General features: G+C 37.6%; 1 protein-coding gene across 1 annotated transcript; it reads left to right on the top strand.

Moving 5' to 3' along the window:
* Nucleotides 1–54: 54 nt before the first annotated feature.
* On the top strand, nucleotides 55–24,959 carry LOC140144634 (solute carrier family 23 member 2-like). Its single transcript, XM_072166447.1, has 13 exons — nucleotides 55–202; nucleotides 309–511; nucleotides 4,199–4,356; nucleotides 7,509–7,600; nucleotides 9,122–9,183; nucleotides 11,722–11,903; nucleotides 16,658–16,778; nucleotides 18,256–18,412; nucleotides 19,557–19,810; nucleotides 20,038–20,167; nucleotides 20,976–21,119; nucleotides 23,222–23,317; nucleotides 24,537–24,959. The coding sequence occupies exons 2-13, from the start codon at nucleotides 350–352 to the stop codon at nucleotides 24,767–24,769; spliced, it is 1,791 nt and encodes a 596-aa protein (XP_072022548.1). The 5' UTR covers nucleotides 55–202; nucleotides 309–349; the 3' UTR covers nucleotides 24,770–24,959.
* The last annotated feature ends 1,083 nt before the right edge of the window (nucleotides 24,960–26,042 follow it).

Below are 26,042 nucleotides of genomic sequence, written 5' to 3'. Positions count from 1 at the left end.
TACTATGATATCATTGTGGGCGTGCTTACTACCTATCACTCCATCACACTACCATCATCCTATCACACAATAAAACAATGTAGATGTCAGATTTATTGGCAGGGTATTTGACTTCGTGAACATCGTGAAGGCGTCGGGGTGTGTGTATATACCCTCAACCGGGAGTTCCATAGCGGTCAGTCGACCCCTCAGTCGATCATAGGTAAAAACGGTTCTTATTGGTGTACGAGATGTGATTGTGTTTGAATGGGGCCTATAAGCTCCTATATAATAATCGTATTAAATTTATTATATTGTTCATTTTCTAGCTATTTTGAATTCAACTAGATAACGGTTAACGAGTAATTCTATGGCTGCGCAGGTAGACAATTCGATACAAATTGTTGATACTAATGAGGAGGTTCAATGTGAAAATGGTGATGGGAGGCAAAATATGAGCAAAAAGAAGATCGTAATTTTTGATGTTGATGAACGGCCACATTGGTACCTTGCTATTGTCCTTGGTTTTCAGGTAGGTATTTAAGTAAGGAATACAGCATTTCCTATATCATATCTGCTTCATTCGGCTCATACACGATAAATGTTATTGAGCAATAGCTACCATTGAGCAAAATATTGAAGAGATCTATCTATTTTGATTTTATTGACGGTTGGACAATAATATTGTCCTGTGTATTGTTACACGTGTATACACGGGAGAATCTAAATCCTGTTGGCAGTGTTGGAGGACTCGGGACTCAGACTCGTACTCGAGTCCGGACTCGAGTCCTTTTTTCAAGGACTCGGACTCGGACTCGGAAGCTAAGGACTTGGACTCGGACTCGGACCCCAAGGACTCGGGGACTCGGCTTCGAGTCCTCCTCGAGTCCGGCAAAATAGGGTCTTTTTAGGTCTTTTATTTTCGTTCAGTGTAAACTTCTTCTTATGCTTGATCAATGATCACATCATGTGATTAATTTTAAGTAGTTTTACATGCAAATAAATTTAGTTTGTAAATAAAAGTACAACCAAAAAGCAAGATTGCTTTCAGTTATCTTTAATTGGTTAAATCATGGAAATAGTAGATAAGATATCTACTATTTCCATGGTTAAATGGATTCTAACCATATTCGTTTGTTTTGACATGACTGCTTTGTTAGACGGAAGTCTAGAATGTACATGAATAATTATAATACTCTGGGGCACTCAAGTTAAATTTTGGTAGGGGTGTGCGGCGCCGAAATTTGGGAACTATAAGAACTGATTTGGGGGCTTGCCGCTTGATGAACTGGAATTTCAACATTTTTGTGGAGGTCTGTGAACTAAAATTGAGCCAAATTATAGGCTTTGGCGCTAACAAATTCAAAATGTTTCTAAATTTGAACTAAAAAGCTACAATTTTCAGAGTGTTAGGCTCAACGAACTGGAGCATGATGTAAATGTGTTAAGGAACTGCCGGAGAGCCTGACCGCCGGACATACCGTACCACCTTTACATGTGAGTGACCCACCCCCATCCCCGGAATAATACTGCATAGGCTTACAGCCAGATCCAACACCTCTTTGGCACCTGGGTTTGGTAGTGACGTCATATTTTGATTGTAATATTGCATATTTTGCCTCTCTGTTTCCAAGGTATGCTACCTAAGGGGAAAATTTTTTTGACCGATCGAAAGGGAGGGTGGAAGCAATTTTTGGCAAGCCGAGAGGGGGAACAAGCAATTTTTTGCACATATCGTCGGCTGTATTCCATAGTGGCATATAGTGATTTTTTGTCATTTTTTTGAAAATTGGCACATATGTTTTTAATAATGTTCTCTTTCATTTTTCTAAGTCTCATTAGTCAAAACTGGCTAATTAATAAGTAATTAATTAATTAAATGTGGCGTATAGTTACAAAGTGAAATTTTGTGTTTTCCATAGTGGCGTATCGACCATACGCCAATATCGGCAAAAATAAAAAACATTGTATGTCATAGTGGCGTACACGTATCGAATCTATACGCCACTATGGAATACAAACGACGAAAAGTAACGCCATAGGGATTACACGGCGACCGAGGTGGCGTAAGGTTAACGTTAGGTTAGGGTATTGCGTTTTGTTTGTTTTCCATAGTGACGTATAGTTTTGTGCTTTTTGTTTTCAGTTTGCCAGCAATAGTATGTATTTATTTCTTTTGAAAAATGTATAACAATAAAATCTAGTTAGTTTACTACAGAAATTTCACATCATTTACAAAATATAATGAATTCGGTTTTAAATTGACATTTCTTCAAACCCGATTTTCTCGAAAAGTTGTGTATTCGCGGCGCCCCACTATACGCCACTATGGAATACAGACGACGATATGGCAAGCTTTCAAATAAAACGCTCTAAAAAGGCTCTGAAAACAGTACGGAAACGCTTACATAATGCGAATTTGCCTGCTCGCTGTACTCGCAACATAATTATCTAAACAATTTAAAGTTTATAAATTGGGATCCCCAACAAATGGCATGTGCAAAGATTTTGGCAGGCCGGGAGGGGGGGCAAGCGATTTTTGGCAGGCCGAGGAGGGATAAGCATTTTTTTTGCAATTTCACCCCTCCCCAGGCTCATGATAATTAGTGCACAGCCCCAAAACAATACTAGGCATGCTATGTGGGACTAGCAAATAATGTATTTACAAGAAAATAATATAGAACTAAAATTCTGGTTAAGTATATGCTATACGTTGATAAAGTATTGGTGAAAACCCCGGGGTTTGAATTTGGTACATACATACTGCAGTTACTGTCCGTTTTCCTGTACACAATACACAGTGCTTTCACCATTGACGCGCGACCTTTACAAATAGTGTATGTTAGAAGTATATTGCATTTGCCTAGTTAACATCACTGTGTGAAAAATAACCGGCCAATATTTAAAGTATTCTCCAAACTTCTAGCAAATATGTTTCTCTAACATGACCTAAAATTACAGCTAGGTTAGATGTTCAGAAATAGTCGCACTTTCGTAGAATATGAGTGAGGGCAAGGCATAGCTAGCTCATAGCTAGCCAACTCCCCGTGTTAATTGAATGGAGATTTGACCGAAAATATGGAGCTATATTGGCAACGGACCGCTTAGTTTTGAAGGATGCCACAAAAAACGGTACAAGCTACAAAAATATAGTTTTGTAACATGTCCTAAATTTTTAGCTAATTTAGGTGTTTGGAAATAGTCGCACTTTTGTGTTTTAGGAAGGATATGTAAACGACAGATAACACAAAAAATATGAAGAAATTATTTCCAAACCGTGTTAAGTCAATAATCATTATGTTGCTCATTTTCAAGAATGCTGGTTAACAAAAAGCAGGCCATTGTCTCATTTCGTGAACAATGTCCACATACCATTGTTTCCTTGCGTTTCCTTTATAATCGGTTACCCAACTGAAGCTGTATTATAGCAGCTCATTGCGATACCGCACATATAAAACAGACACATGTGCACAGCCAGAGGAGATCCGATTTAATCAGTTGAGCTGTTTCAATGAGTGTTATCTTGGTTTAATAGCTTTTAATGGGGTTTAAGTCCTGCAAAGGTCGAGGTGAATTCTACTGTAGACATGACTGCATCATGAAGGACTCGGACTCGGACTCGAACATTGAGGACTCGGACTCGGACTCGGACATCAGAAATTGGCAGGGACTCGGACTCGGACTTGGACTCGGACACCAACGACTCGGACTCGGACTCGGACTCGGATGACGAGGACTCGACTACAACACTGCCTGTTGGCCGATTTCAATTCCGTTTTTTTATGCTTTAATAAAGCTCATTCATGTAGAAACATTAAATAACGTGTTTCTGCTGCGATTATTTTTGAGATGATATGCCTATTTATAGTACGATCAGCACGAAAAGTTCAAAGCGGTTTTTAATGTATTTTCTAAAATTAAAAGAACCACTGCGGGAATCTGTGCACGTTTTACACAGCTGAAGTAGTGAAAGGGTTGAAACACTACCATATTATGGCATAAACACGAATAAGTTTGTTTGGTCTTTATTCCTATAGGGCCACCCCTTAAGTACAAGTACATTGGAGTTGAAGAACCGTGTCCTGCAGGTAGAGCATGTTTAAGAACTTACTCATTGAAAGGTCACAACCAGAAATAGGCCAGACGGTTAATTTATTTTACAATCTCAGGGCTGTTTAAAAGATTTTGTGCTAAAATTATTTGTATCGTTCTATTTCAGCATTTTTTGACGTTTTTTGGTTCTGGTTTCACTCTACCGCTATTACTTGCTGGTCCGCTATGCATGGATCAAGATCAACTGGCTGTTAGTCAACTGATGTCGACTGCATTTTTTATAGAAGGTATTATTACCTTGCTGCAAGTTACGTTTGGTGTTAGGTGCGTACGTAGATCATACTGCAGTTACGTCCCTGTCCGTTTTCCTATACACAATACACAGTGCTCTCACAATTGACGCGTGACCTTACAAATAGTGTATGTTAGAAGTATATTGCATTTGCCTAGTTAACATCACTGTGTGAAAAATAACCGGCCAATATTTAAAGTATTCTCCAAACTTCTAGCAAATATATTTCTCTAACATGACCTAAAATTACAGCTAGGTTAGATGTTCAGAAATAGTCGCACTTTCGTAGAATATGAGTGAGGGCAAGGCATAGCTAGCTCATAGCTAGCCAACTCCCCGTGTTAATTGAATGGAGATTTGACCGAAAATATGGAGCTATATTGGTAACGGACCGCTCTGTTCTGAAGGATGCCACAAAAAAACGGTACAAGCTACATTTAAAGTATTCTCTGAAATTCTAGAAAATATAGTTTTGTAACATGTCCTAAATTTTTAGCTAATTTAGGTGTTTGGAAATAGTCGCACTTTGGTGTTTTAGTGTATGTTATAGGTAATAGGACATTGCCTATTTAACGTCACTGTGTGAAAAACAACCGGCCAATATTTAAAGTATTCTCTGAAATTCTAGAAAATATAGTTTTGTAACATGTCCTAAATTTTTTTTTTTTTAGGTGTTTGGAAAGGGTCGCACTTTGGTGTTTTAGGAAGGATATGTAAACGACAAATAACACCAAAAATATGAAGAAATTATTTTCAAACCGTGTCAAGTCTACAACCATACATGTTTCTCATTTTCAAGAATGCTGGTTAACAATAAGCAGACCATTGTCTCATTTCGTAAACAAAGCCCACACATTATTGTATACCTTGCGTTTGCTTTATAATCGTTCACCCAACTGAAACTATAATACCAGCTCATTGCTCATTACACTAGACTACCCCGTAGTCCACTTGCCCATTTTGCATACTCTGGATATTGTATTTAAGCTGAAAACTCTGATTTAATTAATGTGTGCACAATTGATAGATTTTCACATCTGATCAGTCACCCTACTCCCTCTGTTTGTTAGCTTCCCAAGTGGACTACTGACATTGCCTTGCGGTTAAGCTTTTTAACACTAACCTAACTCAAATTGGCCATGATGTAATGCATCTTTAAATGGATCTGCCTTGTGATTGGTCGCCCATACCTCGCTATGGTTTAAATCGTCTGGGCCCGCGCCATTACCATTAACTGCACCGTAAACAACTGTCTGTGGTATTTGCGGCGCTTTTGTGTTGACGCGAAAGTTAATCTCTCATCAAACATCAAGCGCGTCCATGCTTAGTACTTGTGGTTAATGGACTGATAAACAAGTATGCTTGACAGTGTGTTTTAGAGAGCAAAGTCCAGGGGTAAAATTCTGCTTACAATTCAAAGTTCATAGTCGAATTTTCGGGCTTCGCTATCAATAAACTGGTAGATTCCAAAATCAGAATTGTTCAGTATTAAAGTGAGCCGTTATAATTATGCAAGATAATGTTGCATTCAATTACTTTTATTGTCACTAATCGTCTGATATTTTAAACTCTTTATGACCATTTTACTATTGAATACTTTAATTTTAATAAACATCAGTATAATTTTGAGTTCAACGAAATGGGTTCATCATGACTAATAATAACATATTTTTTTTTTTTTTCGACTATGGCATACTCTACTCATTACACAGGTACAACAGACACATGTGTTGTGAGGATTTAACCAGAGAAGATCTGATTCAATCAGTTGAGCTGTTTTCAATGAGTGTTATCTTGGTTTAATAGCTTTTAATGAGGTTTAAGTCCTACAAAGGTCGTGTGAATTCTACTGTAGACATGACTGCATCATGTGCTGTGCTACATGTACTCAAGTGAGATACCAATCTTGTCTCGATGCACAAGAATTGTCTAATATTATTAACCTTAAACTTGTACCTAATTGTTACTCAACGGTAAATGGTAAACATAGGGCCTATTAGAAAAGGCGATTGATATAAAAGGCGATTGATATTACGTTATCACACGTACATAATCCCTATTAAATCAAACATTATGCTTCCGTATTCGGGAAACGGGCCTGTGAGTTATATTATTATTATCATTTCATTATGGTAGGATTATGTGCAAATTTTCCTACTTTCTCTACTGGTCCTTCAATGATTACGCAAGGTATTAAAGAAATCATACCTCGTATTCTTGATGTTGATGAAATATACTATTCAGTGTAATTAACAAACCTAATTGATCTATGATCTTGAAACAGGTTCATCCGGTTCAATTTGACAACTACCTGTTCTGCTTGCAGGCAGTTTCCTCACTGAGGGAACCACTGAGTTTCTCAAAGCTGGGTGTAATTGTGATGGTCCAACAGCTAACTGGCGGGAAGTTATTTCACTCCCGGTTGTGATAGTTGCAATCTCAAGCAATGGATCATAAACTAGTTATTGATCTATATTCACCGCATTTAAGGGATCTAAAATGAGCGTTTATTGCGTTTCGACAGTATTTTTTGTGGGACATGAGAGCACCTCAGACCTATCGAATTGCATTCTGAATACGAAGCATGTCTTTCTGATATCAAATAATTTTCATTTTTGAAAATCACAATATAATACAAATTTTATGACAAATTATAAAAATTTGATATTTTTCAAATTTTTGATATATAACAGTCCTCGAAGTAAATTGTATAAATGTAATGATATATTCTTAAAGTGTATGTAGCTGAGAGGAAAAGCCGACGATCAATTGAAAATGTTGACCTTTGAAGATATTGAATATTGAAGATATTGATTTTTTTCCCAAAAAGACCTATTTTTTGGTTGGTGTTTTGGGAAAAAAATACATATCTTCAATACGAAAGGTCAAAATTTTCAATTGATCGTCTGCTTTTCATCCCAACTACATACACTTTAAGTATAAATAATCAGATTTATAAAGTTTACTTCAAGTACTGTTAAATATCAAAAATATCAATTTTAATGATTTGCCATAAAATGTGTATTAAATTGCGAATTTCAAAAATCAAAATTATTTGATATCAGAATGACATTCTTCGTATTCAGAATGCAATTCGATATGTCTGATGTGCTCTAATGTCCCAAAATAAATACTGTCCAAACGGTCATACCCCAGCCCTTAATGTTGCCTTTTTTGTTTGTAGATTGCCCGTTGTTCAGGGAGGAAGTATCGCATTTCTTGTACCAACATTTACTCTTCTGAATACACGTGACGAATGCCAAGTCTCTATAACACGTGGGTAAATTTCCTTACACTTAATAATGATTATTGTTCAATCAAATAAAAACGCCCTGTCTGCATGCAGAAATAAACACAATCCAACTAGTGTAGATTTACGTCAGTCCCGATTTCCAGTTCAAGTCCATTGAAGCCTAAGTTATTAAATGAGTATACTCAATTTATCCCCGATGTTCCTGCTTCTTGTCCAGATCTTGCAACTTTAATTGACCTTTAATTACTTTATAACTCACAAGAAGTCAATACCAAAGCAAGCATCTTTGTCTAATCATAACGACATTCTTTTGAGCATGTTGAGTTCCAGAGCGGTTTGGGCAACAAACCAGATAGTTCAAACATGATCTATATTAGAATATTAGTAATTAATTAAATAGCATTCTAATACATTTTGTATATAAAGTCTGAACTATGCAAGGCATTAACAGCTGCTATCAGTGCGATAGCGCTGATGGGTTGGTGCCAAGATTGTTGGAATCCTCACGCCTGAAGCTCAGCCAATTCTGGTTGGAGAAAATTGTACCAGGTAGATCATTCCATAGGTAAGCTGAGGATGGAAGGAATGATCTCTGGTGGCTGACCAGGTTAGATCTTGTAATTTTGACTGCTTGGTGGGATCTGACAAAGCGCCGCAGACGCATAGAACATACTATTCTGAGACGCAAATGATCAGTACCGTTCTTCATTGTATAGCTTCAAGTTTAGAACGAGAGGTGGGTTAAATAAATCCATGCGGAGCTGGTATATTCTATCCTGGATCGGATCATAGTCTTGTATATCGTAGCTCACTGAGAAGGAACGAGGTAGGGGCCGCAACAAGAAGAAGACTGGCTATTCTTGCCATATTGTTCACTTCAAGATTCCATGACAAGTTTTTGTTGTTTACAGTAAGACCAAACAGTGCAACACTATCTGCATCTTCCAATGTACGGTTCTGAAAAAATGGAGGTATGACTAGTTGGAGCATATCTACGGTTGGAAATAGTGGTGGTCTTGCACTTCGCGGCTCCAAACAGAACATTCCAGGTGTTTGCCCATGTCTGTCAGGTATACTACACAGCCAGGGACAGGTATAAGGATCTAACTATTTGATGAGATAGCCAGCCGTCTTCTCTCCTCTTGTTTTTCATAAGATTAAGGTCTGCTGGACTAAGTGTGGTTTGTTAAAGCAAAACATGTTACGAGAAATTTAAAAGGTTAAGGACGATGCTTTGATCAGTGATAATTATTATTGCTTATTCTCGCTTATTGTTATTCTTGAAAGCAACACATGCACACTTATCCACCAACACCACCACATTGAAACACATACACAGACCAAACCCAACCCCCCCCCACACACACACACCCACACACCCCGCCAGCCCACACACGAAATACGCACACCCCACCCACACATCTGTGCAAGTAAACAAAACTGGTAAGTTAATACTTTTCAAGTATAGTCCTGTCTGTACAGGAAAACAAGACATCCAGCATTGTAGACTAAAACAGTACTGTTGTTTCAAATTTTAATTGCAGAAAATTCAACAAAAGCAGATATGGATAATTATACAGATGTGTGGCAGATAAGGATGCGCAAGGTACAATTTTAATAATAAACTACTCGTGTAATAGTATTATTATAGCGTGTCTTGTCTCAAGTTAAGAGTAACGCCATGCTGGATTTCGCAGTGGCAGATTCGAATCACACGAACTAACCTAATCCACCGGGAGTATACACTTGCGTAGAAGGGAGATTTGTCTGTAAGCTTGCGACGCAATCACGAAACTGCCATGTGAAATCCAACATGGCGTTACTCTCGCCTTGTGACGACACACAATATATTATTAGTAACAAGTATCAATTTCATCATGATTATCATCTTCATCGTCATCTTCTTCATCATCATCAACAACAACGTCGTCGCAGACTTGTAGTACCCGTACCCATACTCGTACCTATACTCGAATCCTAATTTCCGTACTCGTACCCATGGCTTCGGCCGGGGGCTTCGGACCCGGAACCGTACCCGTACTCATGACCTGGGACCCGTACCCATTACCCGTAATCATGGCATGGGACCCGTACTCTTACCCGTAATCTAGGTCCGGTACCCGTACCCATGGGTACGGATACCGGATGCAGGAAAGTGAGAATAGAATGCTCTCACTTCCCAGATGCATGTTAACTCCAATATCTTTGTTTAACTCCACTCATGAATGCCACTGTGAGTCCTCTGATCTTATTCAAAACAAATAGGTTACATCATGGATGGGGCTGGGTGGGGACATGGACTGTAGAAATCCGTCCATATTTCTAAAATCCATGGTGGGGAGTAACACATGGATCAAGATAGAAAACTATTGCAAGTGCCCTTATTTTATTTAGCCTGGTCTAAATAAATCTATACTGGAAGACAGAGACTAGTTTGCGTCTGACGTCACGGTCAATCAAATTCCCTACGATCCTTGATTGGTTAATAGCGCGTAAAAGGAAGGTCGATTTATCTGGTGCCGATCGGAGAAAAGGAATAGCTGAACATGGCGAAAAATTACGTACTTTTTTTACAGGGCAAAAAGCAATTTTTCTAGGCATTGTTGACATGGTGCCTTCGCGAAAGAAAGTTTCCTACTATAAAGACCTAACTTTTGCGACGGTTTTTATGTTTAAAGGTGCAAAATTAACAATAATGCACCCGGTTTTACCGCCGCGTTCAGCAACTCATATCATCACGACATTTGTAAACAAACCGTGCTCGAGTTTGATTGACAGATGACGTCAGACGCAAACTAGTCTTTTTATCTCTGTCTTCCAGTATGGGCCTGGCTACACAAAATGAACATGAATGCTGCACACTACATAGATCTACATTGTAGCAGCCTGTGGACACTGTCACCCATATGCTGCATGTCTCATCCTCACAAGGCATCAATACAGAGAAAAAAAATCAGCAAACTGGGAAAACATTTCAAGATTTTTTTTTATTGTGGTGAACTTCAAATATGTTAAAATATCATAATTATAGCTTTTATTAATCATTTTGATATTCCCCATCCAAATACACTCAACTACTTGTATGCTGCACACATGTAGAACTACATGATAATGTGACTGATGTGAGAGTTCCCGCCAGCCATATGTCATGTATGTACTTCTTGTGCCTAGGCTTGGGCTTGTGCATCTGAGTCGAATGAATAGAGGTCCTTACACAGAAATGTGTGATTTATAGGAGATTTATATGAGTTTTAAAATATAAATAAACCATGGCTATACGACGTAATTATCCATATGTGCATAATTAATGATAATGATTATATGATTAAGCTAATACATAATCTGGTGGATGTGTAGATTTACATGAATGATACCACTTACTTAGAAAATTGACAATTAATTTTTAAAGTCCCTTTGATGTTTTGAGATAAATAATTTTCCCACATTGTATGTGGATTGATTGGACTGAAATCAGACTGGGGTCGACTTTGAGCCCGAGTCCTTTTTTGAACGAGCCGAGCGGAGCCTTCTGATATTCGATTCCGAGCCGAGTCCGAGTCCAGCAAAAAGTGGATTGAGTCCGGATTTTATAAATCCGAGTCCAGACTCGAAAGCTACATCACTGCTAAATATATGTTGAAATTAGTATTGCACAGTCTGAGTGTCCATACATAGACATAGTTTTGTCACTTGCATCCAAAAATATGCCACCTTTAGGCTAGATTCACTATGACCACCAATATTTAATCTCTTTTTGTTTAATTAATTTGTTTATACCCATGTCCATAATAGGACCCATACAAGTACTTGAATTCACAATTTCCATCCGGTACCCACGGCCCGTACCCGTACACATACTGGGACCAGTACCCGTACTCGAGTCCCAATTTCTGTACCCGCACTCGTACCCATGGCTTCGGACCCGGACCGTACCCGAACCCGTACTCGTACCCATGGCTTCCGACCCGTACCCGTACTCGTACCCATGGCTTCGGACCCGTACCCGTACTCATGCCATATGTTGACTTCGGACCCGTACCCGTACCCGTACTCATGGACTGGGACCCGTACCCGTACCCATGATCATCATCATCATCATCATCATCATCATCATCTCCATCACCATTATCTTGTATCGCTACAGGTTCAAGGTGCAATTATAGGGGCGTCTTTTCTACAGATTTTGATTGGCTTTACTGGTATTATTGGCTTCCTGTTAAAGTTCATCGGTCCAGTGACCGTTGCACCGGTAGTAGCTTTGGTTGGTCTTGGAGTGGTGGCTCCTGCAGCTGCAATGGCTGGACAACATTGGGGTATTGCGTCATTGTAAGTGCCAAATGTCCCTCCAAAAATCTTAGTTCTTTTTAATATGTAGCCGGTAGAGGTGAAACGTATCCTCAAATCCATCAAAGGGCTTTGTTTCATTTTTTTCTTATTAAACCCGGATGGATCATTCCTGTTAGACAATGTTCTCCCATTAGGGTATATAGACAGCAAGACGTTACCATGGCTACCCTGGTCGAAAGTGGCTGCGGTTCTTTATCCACTGGATCTGCCCCATAATTCAAATACAGTAATCATTGTATTAAGAGAGTGGATATTTTTTAAATATATTTTTCTAAACCTGTTCTTCAGATATGTTTCGTTGTGTTCAAAGAAAGTAACTTCATTTTTTTGTGTGTGTTATATAGGTTTCTGAACACTAGTTTCAGGGGCTGTTTTAACGTACCTCCTGGCACGTTCGTGCAGTGAGAATAGAAATCCGTGCAGTGAGAATAAAACAATCCGTGCTTAAAATAGTTCTATACTAGTTTCAGCCCGAAAAATGACTAAGAAATTAAAAAAGGTTCCTCCACAAAGTAAGTCTGATCTAGTCAGGAAATCCTATATTGTATAGTTTGTAGCGATCAGTCAAACATTAAGTTGGCAGGGGAAATTTGGGATGGCGCCCCATCCCAGAATGGCCAAACAAAATCCCTGTTTTTAACCCAAAAGTCCCGTTTGCGAGCACATTCCTTTCGACATTTGAAAAACCCGCCCATATATTTGTATGTTTCTTTTATAGAGAATGAACATTTTTAATGTAAGGGTATATAATAGGAAAATAACAACATATAAAAGAAATGTTTCCTCTACTTATACAAGACCAGGGACAATAAAACTTTGGGTGCTCCATTTTACTTCAGTGCCAATGAGGTTAAGAAAATGGCAGTTGTTCCAAACAGTATAATAGTAAAGTGTGCTGACATTCAAAGTTTAGATGTCTCGCGGACAAGCATTAAAATTGGGTATCGCTGTAAAACAGAACGGCAAGTGCTAATTACACCGTTTTTGCTAATGAATACATCATGTGTTTTAAATCCTAAAAGTTCAATCTGGTTATAAAATAAAGATGGACTCACCCTGTAAATTGCTTGTAGAAAATAAGCACCCTGTTTATGTACTGAACATGTAGTGTTTTAAGTTGAGCACTATATACATTTAGTTCATGAAGAGTGTGTTTAATCTTTTGTAATGAATTTGTATGCAACTTTTTTATGCAATTTGCCGACAACTTATGCACCTTTGCATCACTTAAGTTGCAGAAATCTTATCACATTCACATTGTGAGAAATTTTCGCTACTGTGCGACAAGTTAAAAGATGGTAGGGACACGTGTGTATTTCATTCAACATTTAATAAAGAGGTTCTGTGTACTTTTATGGAGTTTTCAAAAATGACAATTCAATTAAATGGAATGACATTTTAAATGAAACCTATTACCTTTCTTAGTAAATCAAAAGGATTTTTATATTATTATTATATTTTACAGAATTAATTTGTGCAATTGTAGGCACCTGTGCGCATTTTATTCATTTTCGCAGCGATTGTATGAATTCGTTTTTGCATATCAATACCATCAATACCATACACTTAATAACGTTTATGATCCCAGTGTGTACTTTCATGGAGCTGTAGGTAATTATAAATGAAATGAATTAGTGAAATACATTAGTGAACCAGACATGAATCAATTTTCAACTTTAAGTGCATATCATTAGATTGTTAAACTTAACTTCGGGGGATTGTTAATGTCAAAAATGTCAGTTTTTAATATAATTTGTCATCGCAAATTTCAAAAATTCAAAATTATTTCATATCAGTTAAGGCTATTTCTCGTATTCAGAATGCAATTTGGTATGTCTGAGTGATGTGCTCTCTGCTCTCAGCCCTCAGCCCTTAACGTCAAAAATGAGTCAGTCAAATGCGTGATTGTAACGCGTGATTGGTAAAAGTTTACAGAACTCGAGGGGAGACAACCCCTCTGCCAGCAACCCCTTCCCCTCAAGCTTGTCTCCGCTAGCTGATCTTTTAGATTTTACGTTTGCTAACGTGCAGTGACTTTTTTCTTCTAAAATAGCCGCTGACTTGTTTAGGCCCTTCTTCTAATGGAGTGATAACTCAGAACCATGAAAAGTGTAAACCCAGGCGTGACTGTAAACATTGTTGAGAGGTTGCGAATGAGGCTGTATAAACTCAACCACAGATTCTGCGGACGGCATCTACAGCATTTGGTTACAGGAGGGAGATTATACACTTTTTTAACAATCCCAATATAAAACAGTTAATTCAGCCTGCTTTTAATTAAACAGGACTAACATGCCTCTCAAATTTAATTGTGTTTCAGTGCTTCCCGAATGTTATAATTGCAAAGACTAGTTTCAAAATGATACTTTTTCTTTTTCATGGTTGGGAAAATCAGTCGCGTTTCATAAACAGTGTGATACAGTACAAACATGTCCATTAAACTGTCGGTGTTTATACAGGGAAGTTTGTATTAAAGATGCGAATCCCAACCTCTTTTATTATAAATAAATAAATAAATAAATAAATAAATAAATAAATAAATAAATAAATAAATAAATAAATAAATAAATAAATAAATAAATAAATAAATAAATAAATAAATAAATAAATAAATAAATAAATAAATAAATAAATAAATAAATAAATAAAGGATTTATAAAGCGCCTTTCTCCAGATCGAAATAAAGGATTTATAAAGCGCCTTTCTCCAGATCGTAGAGGACTCAAATCGTTATAATTTCGCTGCAATGGTGAATCATCACAATCAGGTCGCATCAACTAGGCCAGTTGCTGTCGAAGGGCGCACACCTATCCGCATTTAGATTGTATCATCCACCAATTATCTGTGCAGCTCCCCAAATTCCATTGGGTGAAGGAAGTTTTTGATAACCAAACAACTAATCACCGATTTTTGCGATACATGAGGAAACCGGAGATCCCGGAGAAAACCTGCGAGAGCGAGCATGGAATCGGGATAAACCAAGTGCACATGAGTCCTTGGGCCGCGCCGGGGCTTGAACCCGGGACCTCAGTGGTGCAAAGCGAGAACTACAGCTGCGTTAACTTGCCCTCCCAATTATACTGGGTGATTCCATAGACAAATCAATGGAGAGATAGTCTGTATGTACCCCTCGTATAAGTTTTCAAATTTAAATTTTCACACTTCACTGTTGCTTTATTATAATAATTTCTTAATAAAATGGATCAAATTAAACACTTAACCCAGCAAACACACAAACTTATTTAAAAATAAGTTATATTTTGGGGTTTGGTTTAGGTAAAAACGTCTTAATAACATTAAATGTGGGGTATATAAAAGCCATGGAAACGTTTTAAAACGTTTCATATGAAAACGCACTACAATAATATTTTTTAAATGTTTTCAAAATGTTATTGTAAACTATTTTTGCAAACATTTTTTGTCAGATATTTTGTCAACACTATTTGCACCCGACACATAAATGTTTTAATAACATTTAAATGTCGGGTATATAAAGGTCATGAAAACATTTTTATTAAAAATATTTTGGGCAAACATTTTTGCAAAATATTTTTTCAACACCAAAATATTATTCTGTTTAGAATGTTTTGTATCAAGTTTTCAAAAATGTTTTTGGAATGTTATTAAAACGTTTTTATACCCTTTTTATAATCCAACATTTTGTGTTTGCTGGGCAGTAGATTATCAAAAAATTATTTTTTATGTTATGAAAATGTTTTATACCCCAATAACATACCCTTTAGATAACCCGACATTGAAACGTTTTCTAACAACCTTTTACAACCTTTTGCGAATGATGTCGAAAACGTGTGAAAAAAAATGTTTTTAATATATTGTAAAACGGGGAAATGTTTTGCATTTTCTGCGTTGTCCAATTCTTTCGTACGTGCATACTGGTTAAATAAGCGACCTCACAGGAGAGTGGGTTTTGAATAGTTAGACGGGCGTATCATATGGAAAGGTTTCTATACAAAAACGATTCTCTTATAAACCATCATGCGCACAGTTTCCAGCTCGATACACCTGAGCACACATTTGATCCAAGAGCTCTCAAGCAAGCAGTGAATTGTCTCCACACAGTCTTTACTACACTACACGGTTGAGTACATAGCATTGTAAGAGCTGTAAAGCTGCTAGCTGAAAAATGGGCCTCTTTGATTGGTTTTTGTCGAAACCTCAAGTGTTCCCTTCATCCAATCAGAATTTCTTTTATATCAAACGAAAGCTAAGTTTTGCTAACACTTCCCCCTAAAACGCTTTTCGTCACTAGGTCAATAGATTCAATGTTATAGCTAGGCGAATGTGGAAAATCTGTTGAAAACTACCTATCCAAGCACATTTTTTGACCAAAATGTAGGTTTTAAAAGCCAAAACCTCAAGTGTTCCTTACAATATATTTCAAATTTTATGTCATTAAATGAAAAGGCACACTTATATTGTCCATATACTAGCGTCACTAGAATGATCAATGGTCAATTATCTTTAAATTGCAAATTTTGTGCAAAACGTTACTATTTTCGCCTGTTTTGTCGTATGGTTGTAAATTCAATGAACTATGACTTTGCTAAAGAGCTCTTACAAATTGATATGGATCACGGCCTTTGGGAATCTCAACCTCTCTTATGTCAGTTCCAAACAGGGTGGGCTAACGAAGCCGACAATACATTTGTTTCCCATGCCATTTCCTTTTATACAATAATATCAATGGTTTCATTAATCCTTTGTCTTTACAGAACGATCGTTTTGATCTTATTATTTTCTCAATTTTTGGGTAAAGTTGAAATACCTCTCCTCGAATGGAAACGGGGAAAATGCGGCATTGCAGGAAAGACTCCGATATTCAGGATGTTTCCGGTAACTATTGCAAGCGAGTTAATACAATATTCAGTTTTACATGCATATCCACATCCACAAGCACCACATCTCACTGCATGTACCAGACGTACACAAACACCTCCCCCCCCCCCATTCTCTCACTCTCTCTCATTTGACAGGATTAGTTTTTCGTACGTAGACGCGGTATATAAACGCGTTACGTCATAATGTAAATGAGAGTGTACGCATGCGTGACCAAATCTTTTTCGAACATCCCTAGACAAGTTTTTCTCTGTGAGCAAAATAATCCCCTAAGGAATTTTTAGCGCGTTTCCCCCACCCCATTGAGCTTTTGCCTAATTTTGACCCTAAACAAGTTTTGTATGATTTTGACCCCCTAAACAAGATTTTGTCTAAATTTGACCCACTAACAATTGATGGATTTAGACAAATTGAACAATTTTGTGTAGGCCTATTAACTTGTCATTGAACACTAAAAGTCTACCCATCCCGGATATACCCCCCCCCCGGTATCACTTTATACTACATATATATAATGACACGATGGAATTCAGCGTGTACCATGAGGCCTTCAGATTCGTAGGTTGTTACATGAATCTGATTGGATTCTCGTAAAGTAGTTTTGTGAGAATATAAAATACCAATATACAGCGTAATTTATCCAGAGGCAACGTTAAGCAGTGTTCACATCGTATTTGGTTCAGAATTCGGCATTTTAAAGTTGATTATCGTGTCCCGGTGTCGGGTGCCCTTTTCATGATTTATACAGCAAATATAATTTCCTAAACTAATGCTTACATCATTATATTTGAGTGGCCCCCGGGCCAGTACGGTACGTCAGTCTAATTGACAATTCTTACAAAAATAAGGCTTAAAGTTAAAGTTGTTGCTACACATCAGCGGTTGGAACACAGAAGTATAAGCCGTCATTTTAGGACTCAGAGCTTTTAAAACATGTCCCTAAGGGGTGGTGCAATAATTATGTGTACCCGGGGTGAATTCTCAAAATGGTCTGCCAAAATCGCTTCCCCCTTTGGCCGTGCCAAAAAATCTTTGCCCCCCTTTCGACGTGCCAAAAACCTTTGCCCCCCCTTTGACGTGCCAAAAATCTTTGCCCCCTCCCTTACACATGCAAGATTTTGGGGAACCCGAATTTAAAACCTTAAATTGTCTTAACATATAATGCGAGCGCAGCGAGCAGGAAATTTTGCATATTTGAACGTGTTCGTAACGTTTTCCTACGCCTTTTAGGGCGTAATATAGAAACGGTGCCCAAAATATCTGTGCCAAAAATTGCTTGCCCCCCTTTCGACCTGCCAAAAATCGCTTGACCCCCCTTTCGACCTGCCAAAAATGCTTGCCCCCCTTTTGGCCTGCCAAAAATCTTTGCCCCCCCTATAATTCACCCTCGGGGGTACACATAATTATTGCACCACCCCTAATGTATAAGCTTCCGCATTGAAGCATCTCAAAATGCATTTCATCTTTTTACCAGATTGTGTTGGGTACACTACTCACGTGGTTAATTGCCATAATTTTCACAACAAGTGGAGTTTTTCCGGAAAGTCCATCTACTTACGGTTACGCAGCACGAACAGACCTTAAGTCCTATGCTATAGAAGAGGCCTCGTGGTTTTACATACCTTATCCAGGTAAGCTAAATTAGGGTAACTGCTTAAGGGATCTGGAATGAGCGTTTCGACAGTATTTTTTGTGGGACATGAGAGCACATCAGACATATCGAATTGCATTCTGAATACGAAGAATGTCTTTCTGATTTCAAATAATTTTCATTTTTGAAATTCACGATATTATACAAATTTTATGACAAATTATTAAAATTTGATATTTTACACATTTTTGATATATAACAGTCCTTGAAGTAAATTTTAGAAATCTAATGACATATTCTTAAAGTGTATGTAGTTGGAGAGAAAAAGCCGACGATCAATTGAAAATTTTGACCTTTCATATTGAAGATATGGATTTTTTTCCAAAATTTTCAATTGATCGTCGGCTTTTCATCCCAGCTACATACACTTTAAGTATAAAGCATCAGATTTATAAAGTTTACTTCGAGTACTGTTAAATATCAAAAATATCAATTTTTAATAATTTGCCATAAAATGTGTATTACATTGCGAATTTCAAAAATCTAAATTATTTGATATCAGAAGGACATTCTTCGTATTCAGAATGCAATTCGATATGTCTGATGTGCTCTCATTTCCCACAATAAATACTGTCCAAACGTTCATACCCCGTCCCTTAAACAGTAATGTTACGCCCGATTTGTTACCAATTTTCTCGTATTTCTCTCGTGTTTTAGACTTAATCTCTTGTTTCCGTTTACAGAGAGTCAAACATGTCGCCACTTCGTATTTGAGAACAATGACTGTCAATCAATTTGGTCTTCTGTCAATCAAACAGACATTTTACTCCTGCTTTTCAAATTTTTCAGTCCTGATGAAGTCAAAGACACATCTGACGAAAGCCCGACCACTCACACAGAGGCCGGCAGCACCGGTACTGTGATAACCGACAGCGTACTCGTAGAACATTATTATGAATTCCCGTCGAAAAAGCCTATAGACTTATTTATAATATTTATAGAAATCAACTTTCTGAATATTCCAATAATATCATACAATATTTGATTAAATGAACGGCTTCGTATAACAGAAAAATGCTGCTAATACATTTATAATAATAGTCGTGCACTCTGCTCACGATTTCTTATGTTTTAAAATTGTTTAAGACACTATGTCTAATTTTACCCTTTTTTGTAATCAATAGGACAATGGGGATTACCCATTATAACTCTTGCTGGAGTGCTTGGTATGTTTTCAGCCGTAATTGCCTCTGTCATTGAGTCAATAGGAGATTATTATGCCACCGCAAGAGTAGCGGGTGCACCCCCTCCACCGCCTCACGCTGTAAATCGTGGAATAGGAATGGAGGGCCTTGGTTGTATACTGGCTGGATTATGGGGTACAGCTAATGGAACAACTACGTTTTCCCAAAATGCTGGTCTAGTTGGTCTAACTAGGGTGAGATTAACACACACCTTATATTATACAGTTATATAGGTTGCCATAAAACAAACTTTACAAAACTTCACGTTTCGGGTCTTACATTGCGGACGTATTTTTGAATAAGTCTTTCGTGGTAGCTGAATGTTTAAAGTGGTAAATCAGTCTGTCAGGACACGGTTTTAAAAGTATAAAGTTTATAAATGTAGTGTAGATTAATCAACATTTCTTTTTATCTTTTGTAGGTTGGAAGCCGAGTTGTCGTACAAATTTGTGCATTAATCATGATAGTCGTGGGCATGCTCGGGAAGGTCACTGCACTTTTTTCCAGTATTCCAGTTCCGATTGTTGGAGGAATACTTTGTATCTTATTTGGTAAGAAAACACCAAATATCTATGTCAGTACCTAAATTGAATTGTAAGTAATGTGTTTGTGAATTTGCAGACAAAATCAGCCGTTTGTAAACTGTACAAAATTGTAATTCTTGTAATATAAACATATCCTATAGTTGAAGTTTTCCCTGATTCATAATAAAGAATATATTTGAAATTTCGTTCGTGTTTTCGTACTTTTTTCACGGCGTCTCAATCATTCACGGGCGCTGCCATGTTGAATCCCAATACTTTCTATAACCGTGCACAAAAACAAAACTTTTGGAAATAAAAACCAGCTAAACTCGCCGACAATTCTTTTCTTGTATGTAAGTTGTTTTTTAACGCACCTCTGATTAGGCGTGTGTCACTGATACAAAAGTGTATGTTCAAATATTAAGTAAATAACTAAATAACTAAATAACTAAATAACTAAATAACTAAATAACTAAAATAAATAAATAAATAAATAAATAAATAAATAAATAAATAAATAAATAAATAAATAAAATCATTATTGCATCAGTAAGAGCAGCTGTGCAAAAAATTATGTACTTCTGAACGTAATTATAGAATATTTATGAAAGCCATGCCACTCATCTTACTCACTGATAAAAAATTTGGTATGAAAACTTTTAATAAAACTCTCAGTTTTTATGTTATATATAATATATGGATTTTTTAATTTCCAAAGAAAAAAATGTCTAGAGTTAACCTGTAAAATGTGACCGGTAAAGAGCTGTCATATTTATGTTATCCTTTTTTTACAGTAACTCTGCTATGTATCAAATTATATTTTCATTGATTTTAGGTACGGTGTTGGCTGTAGGACTATCTAATCTCCAATATGTAGATTTGAATTCGCCTCGTAACCTGCTTATTATTGGGTTCTCATTGATTATGGGTATGCTTATCCCATATTGGGCTGGAAATAATCGAGAATTGATTGAAACAGGTAAGCACCGAGTAAATTCTGACGTTTTTGCGTACATATTTGTAATAAATAATACTACTACTACTACTACTACTACTACTACTACTACTACTACTACTACTACTACTACTACTACTACTACTACTACCCGAATAATAATAATAATAATAATAATAATAAAAATAAAAAATAATATCGATCTGAGAGTTGTAATTGTAATGGCGGATTTAACTGACAGCCACGACGCAGTGACGTAACTGCCGGGGCCATTGGACATATTTGGACCCTACCAGCGAAGGAGAAAAGGAGAGAGAAAGGAGGGAGGAGAAGGAAAATAGAGAGGGAGGGCGAAAGCGAGTTAAAATCTAGACAAAGAGGTCCTTAGGCACGTACTGTTTTTTTGTGAGGAAGGGGGTGAGGAGTATCAATCAGCCTACCGCGCATTCCATAGTACGGAAACTGCTTTGTTACGAGTGCAAAATGATTTTCTACGTGCAATGGACAAGACCAAAATTACGCTGCTTGTGCTCCTTGACCTTTCTGCAGCATTTGATACTGTAGACCACAGAATACTTCTGTTGCGCATGAAAGAGAGACTTGGAATTGACAGCACCGCACTTAACTGGTTTCAAAGTTACTTATCTAACAGGAGCCAGTTAGTTTGTATTAATGACCAGACTTCGGACACTGCTGCATTGGATTATGGCCTACCGCAAGGTTCATGTGTTGGACCAGCATTATTTCCAATTTACACTCTGCCCTTAGGTGATGTTATAAGCAAGCATGAGGTAGACTATCATTTCTATGCTGATGATAGCCAATTATATATATCTGTTGAGCCTACTCAAGAAGCTGTTGATGCAGGCCTTGCCAAACTTGAGAACTGCATTGACGATGTTCGCGGGTGGAAAGGAAGCAACTGCTTGAAGTTAAATGACTCTAAAACTGAATTTATAATCATTGGCTCAAGACAGCAATTGGAGAAAGTCAACATTCCGCACATTAGGGTTGGTTCTTCATATATTGAACCATCCACTGACATAAGAAATCTGGGTGTTATGTTTGACACTTCATTGACTATGGAGAATCAGATCACGGCCATGTCCAAAGCTGCTTGTTTATCACTGCGCAACATTGGAAGTGTACGCAAATATTTGACCAGAGATGCAGCAGAAACTCTCACTCATGCTTTTGTGACATCAAGAATTGATGGAAATAATGCTCTCCTAAATGGTCTGCCAGATAAGCAACTTAATAGGCTCCAGAGACTACAAAACATGGCTGCACGCATCATAACTTACACCAAAAGTCTGACCACATCACACCTGTGTTAGCGGACTTACATTGGTTACCTGTTAAACAACGAGTGTCTTTCAAAGTTTGTTTGATCTTGTTCAAATGCATGCATGGTCAGGCACCCCTCTACTTGAGTGATCTAGTTGATGCTTTCACTCCGGCTAAATCTGGATTGAGATCAACGGACAGTGGACGCCTGCTGGAGCTTCGTACAAGAACCCTTTGGGGAGACAGATCCTTCGAAGTTGGTGCACCTAAACTATGGAACACACTGCCTGTAGCACTAAGAACATGTGACAATATCGCAACTTTCAAATCTGGACTTAAGACCCATCTATACAATGAGGCATTCAAAGAGTGACTCTTTTAGTATTTGACTCTTTTTATTATGAACTGTGTCACCATGTTGATATATTTTTCTCAGATCTTTTGAACTTGTTGTGTCAAGCGCCATTGAGCGTCGAAAGGCGGATACCGGCGCTATATTAAATCGTCATTATTATTATTATTTTACCCCAATTCAGTGGACCCTTTCCCTACGAAGACTAACTTTAATGCTGAAAGTGGACTACAGCCATCACTAAATGAACTTTTGGGGGCTATTTGAACAGTTGATCATGAAAAGTGGTGCCTTTGTGAATTTTATTTGATATTTTGCCCTAAAGAAGTGCAAATTCTTGTCGATGGGAACCCGAGCCCCGTCCATCTTTGGTGGATTTGGGCCCCGCCCCATATAGGTAAAATTCCCAGCTATGATGCCCTTGCCACATCGTATTATCATTTCGTGCTTACCCACAAAACTTAATCTTCAATGCTTGTACCCATAGGAATCCTTGAATTAGATCAAGTCATTGTTGTTCTGCTAACTACTGGAATGTTTATTGGTGGTCTTTTGGCATTCATCATGGATAACATAATACCTGGTAAGGCAGGGCTGTTGTAGTTTTAAATTGATGTAGGTTATTAAAGATGTGGATTTGTCGATTCTGAAAATGAAGTATTTCATGGATTATACTTAATTCTTTAATATATTCTCCTGATTGGTAAAGCGCCCAGGTTAGACGCCACAATGAGTTGGGCTAATCCTGGGACTAGTATTGGCTGAGTCAAAAGCTGTTCTTAAGTTAAAATCAAAATAGTGGCTCTTTTCATATTGTCCAAATTTGGTCCAAAGGCATCATCGGTGAAGGAATCAAATAACAGGCTTAATTACAATGTATTGTTTAAGGGGAGCTTGAACTAGTGCTGTTTAAACTGCAATATGGAAACAGATAAAGTTTACACGCAAGAGGAATGGTATGGAATCTATAAAGATGATCCCAAGACTTGATATAAGGGGTGGCATCCGGGGGGGGGGGGCACTTCCATGTAAGATATGCATCAGGTGCCTCGGGATAGACCCCCTTTTTCAAAACGGCTTGTACCCAATGACCCCCTTTTTGTGTTATGGTCCTACCTATTACCCAATGACCCCCTTTAAAAATATTCATGTACTCTTTTACCCCCTTTTTCTATTTCCTGCTATACCCAATGACCCCCCCCCCTTTTAATTCCCAAATTTAGGTGGTATTTGTGTTCTCCTCCAGAAATAATGAGAATTTTCACATTTCCAAGGTGGAAAAGTTGTTTTTACGCAGTTTGGCACTTATTTATGTGTACTTAATGATACTCTTTTGGCAATCCTGTACTAAATGACTCCCATTTTACTTTTTCTTACCCCAATGAACATCCTTTTTTCAAAATTTCATACCGAATGACCCCATTTTTATTCAGGTTGTGTACTGAATGACCCCATATTTTTGTATATTGTACATTTGACCTGAATGCCCCCTACTTTTACCATGGCCGAGGCACATCCCTGCCATTTCAGCTAGGGAGTGCCTCCCCGGGGGTGGCATTTCCGTCCCATGGCCCAAGACCTTCGTTTGGATATATTATTGGCCCTCACTCAAGAACCGTCAGACCAGACCTATGGAATAATAAAGTATTGGTTTATTTTACTGATTGCCCATAATGTATAATATTAAGAAGTATGCTAAATTGTTCTATGGCTACTATAGCTCCTACTATCTTCATGTTAGTGTGAAATATCGTAATCAAAGGAAAACTGCATCTATTCCATTGTGTTTAACATTATTTTAGGAACTATCGAAGAACGAGGCTTAGTTGCATTTTCACGACAATACAAAGAGGACGATGATGAAATAAACTCCTTGGATGTGTATGATCTTCCCTTTGGTATGACGCTTCTCCGACAGTTGAAATGGACTCAGTACATCCCATTTAGTCCGACGTACGCAAGGAAGAGAATAATAGTTGACGAAAAGGATGGGTATAATGTGGGAACTGTAGAGACGAATGAAAACGGGGTTTAACAACCTCGTAATATTGTGACTTACGCTCAAGTACCTTATGTAACATGTCATCGCGCACTTGAATAAATTTGACACTATGAATAAATTTGACACTATCTTTTAAAAATCACCAGTAATTAATCAAACAAATAATTTTTGCCGTCATCTTGTATTTTTGAGGCAAGGTTAACCAAATGCTAGCATACAAATGGTTTAAGGGGTACTACACCCTGTGGTAAATTCGTGACTATTTTTGCATTTTTTTCAAAAAATAATAACACACTGGTAACAAAAGTTATGTATATTACTGGGGCAAGGAATCCAATTACTACACTGAAATTTCAGTGACTCAAGACAAGCGGTTCAGTATATATGATAGGAAATGTGGTACATTCTAGCGGTACCTCTTTTCTTATCATAAATAACGAACCGCTTGTCTTGGGTCACTGAAATTCCAGTGTAGTAATTGGATTCCTTGCCCCTATAATATACCTTTTAAAACTTTTGTTATCACTGTGTTATTAATTTTTGAGAAAAATGAAAAAATAGACACAAATTTATCGAGGGGTGTAGTACCCCCTTAACTCAATCGATAATTCACATTGTCATGATTGTTGCTGTATTACTAGGTGCTATCGATAACGTTTCCGTCTTTAACAGGTTGCTTGAAAGGAAAACTCTTGAACATTTTTCTCATAGCTTCTGGTGGTTGTCTCAATCACGATGGAGCCCTCTCGCAATTCTTGTAAAGGGTCATTTTATAGGGGGTCTTCTTAACTTTATCCTTCTCCTGGAACCCTAACCCTATTTCCAAATCCCAACCCTAAAATCTATTTCTAATCCAAAGTCCTAACCGCTAATGGCATAATCATATAACAGTAGATTAAACGTTAATAAAAAAAATTATACACCTATACATTTCTTTGTCCAACGTGCTTGGGTAGCTGTGTTAGGCCAAAGAAAAATGTTTGTTTGTCCATAAAGGCTTATGAAATAGTTGGGTCGGTAGGTCGGATTTTTTTTTGATTTTTTTTACAGATATTGCACTTGAAACTGACAACTGACAAGACTGGTAAATAAGTCCAAACACACAGCACTTCGCTGGTTTTAAAACTCGAGATGGTTCTGCATAGGCCTGGCATTTTCGGGTAATTTTGTACCCGGGTACCCGGCGCATTTTTCGGGCGGGTAACCGGGTACCCGAAATTAAAAAAAAAAAAAAGTTTTTATTTTTTCGGTTTGTAGTGTCCCTGGACCTAGAACTAAACGTTTGGATCATTCATGTGTTGATCTA

The sequence above is a fragment of the Amphiura filiformis genome, unplaced genomic scaffold (assembly GCF_039555335.1).
Source record: "Amphiura filiformis unplaced genomic scaffold, Afil_fr2py scaffold_68, whole genome shotgun sequence".
Lineage (NCBI taxonomy): Eukaryota > Metazoa > Echinodermata > Ophiuroidea > Amphilepidida > Amphiuridae > Amphiura > Amphiura filiformis.
This window is presented reverse-complemented; position numbering and strand designations above follow the sequence as displayed.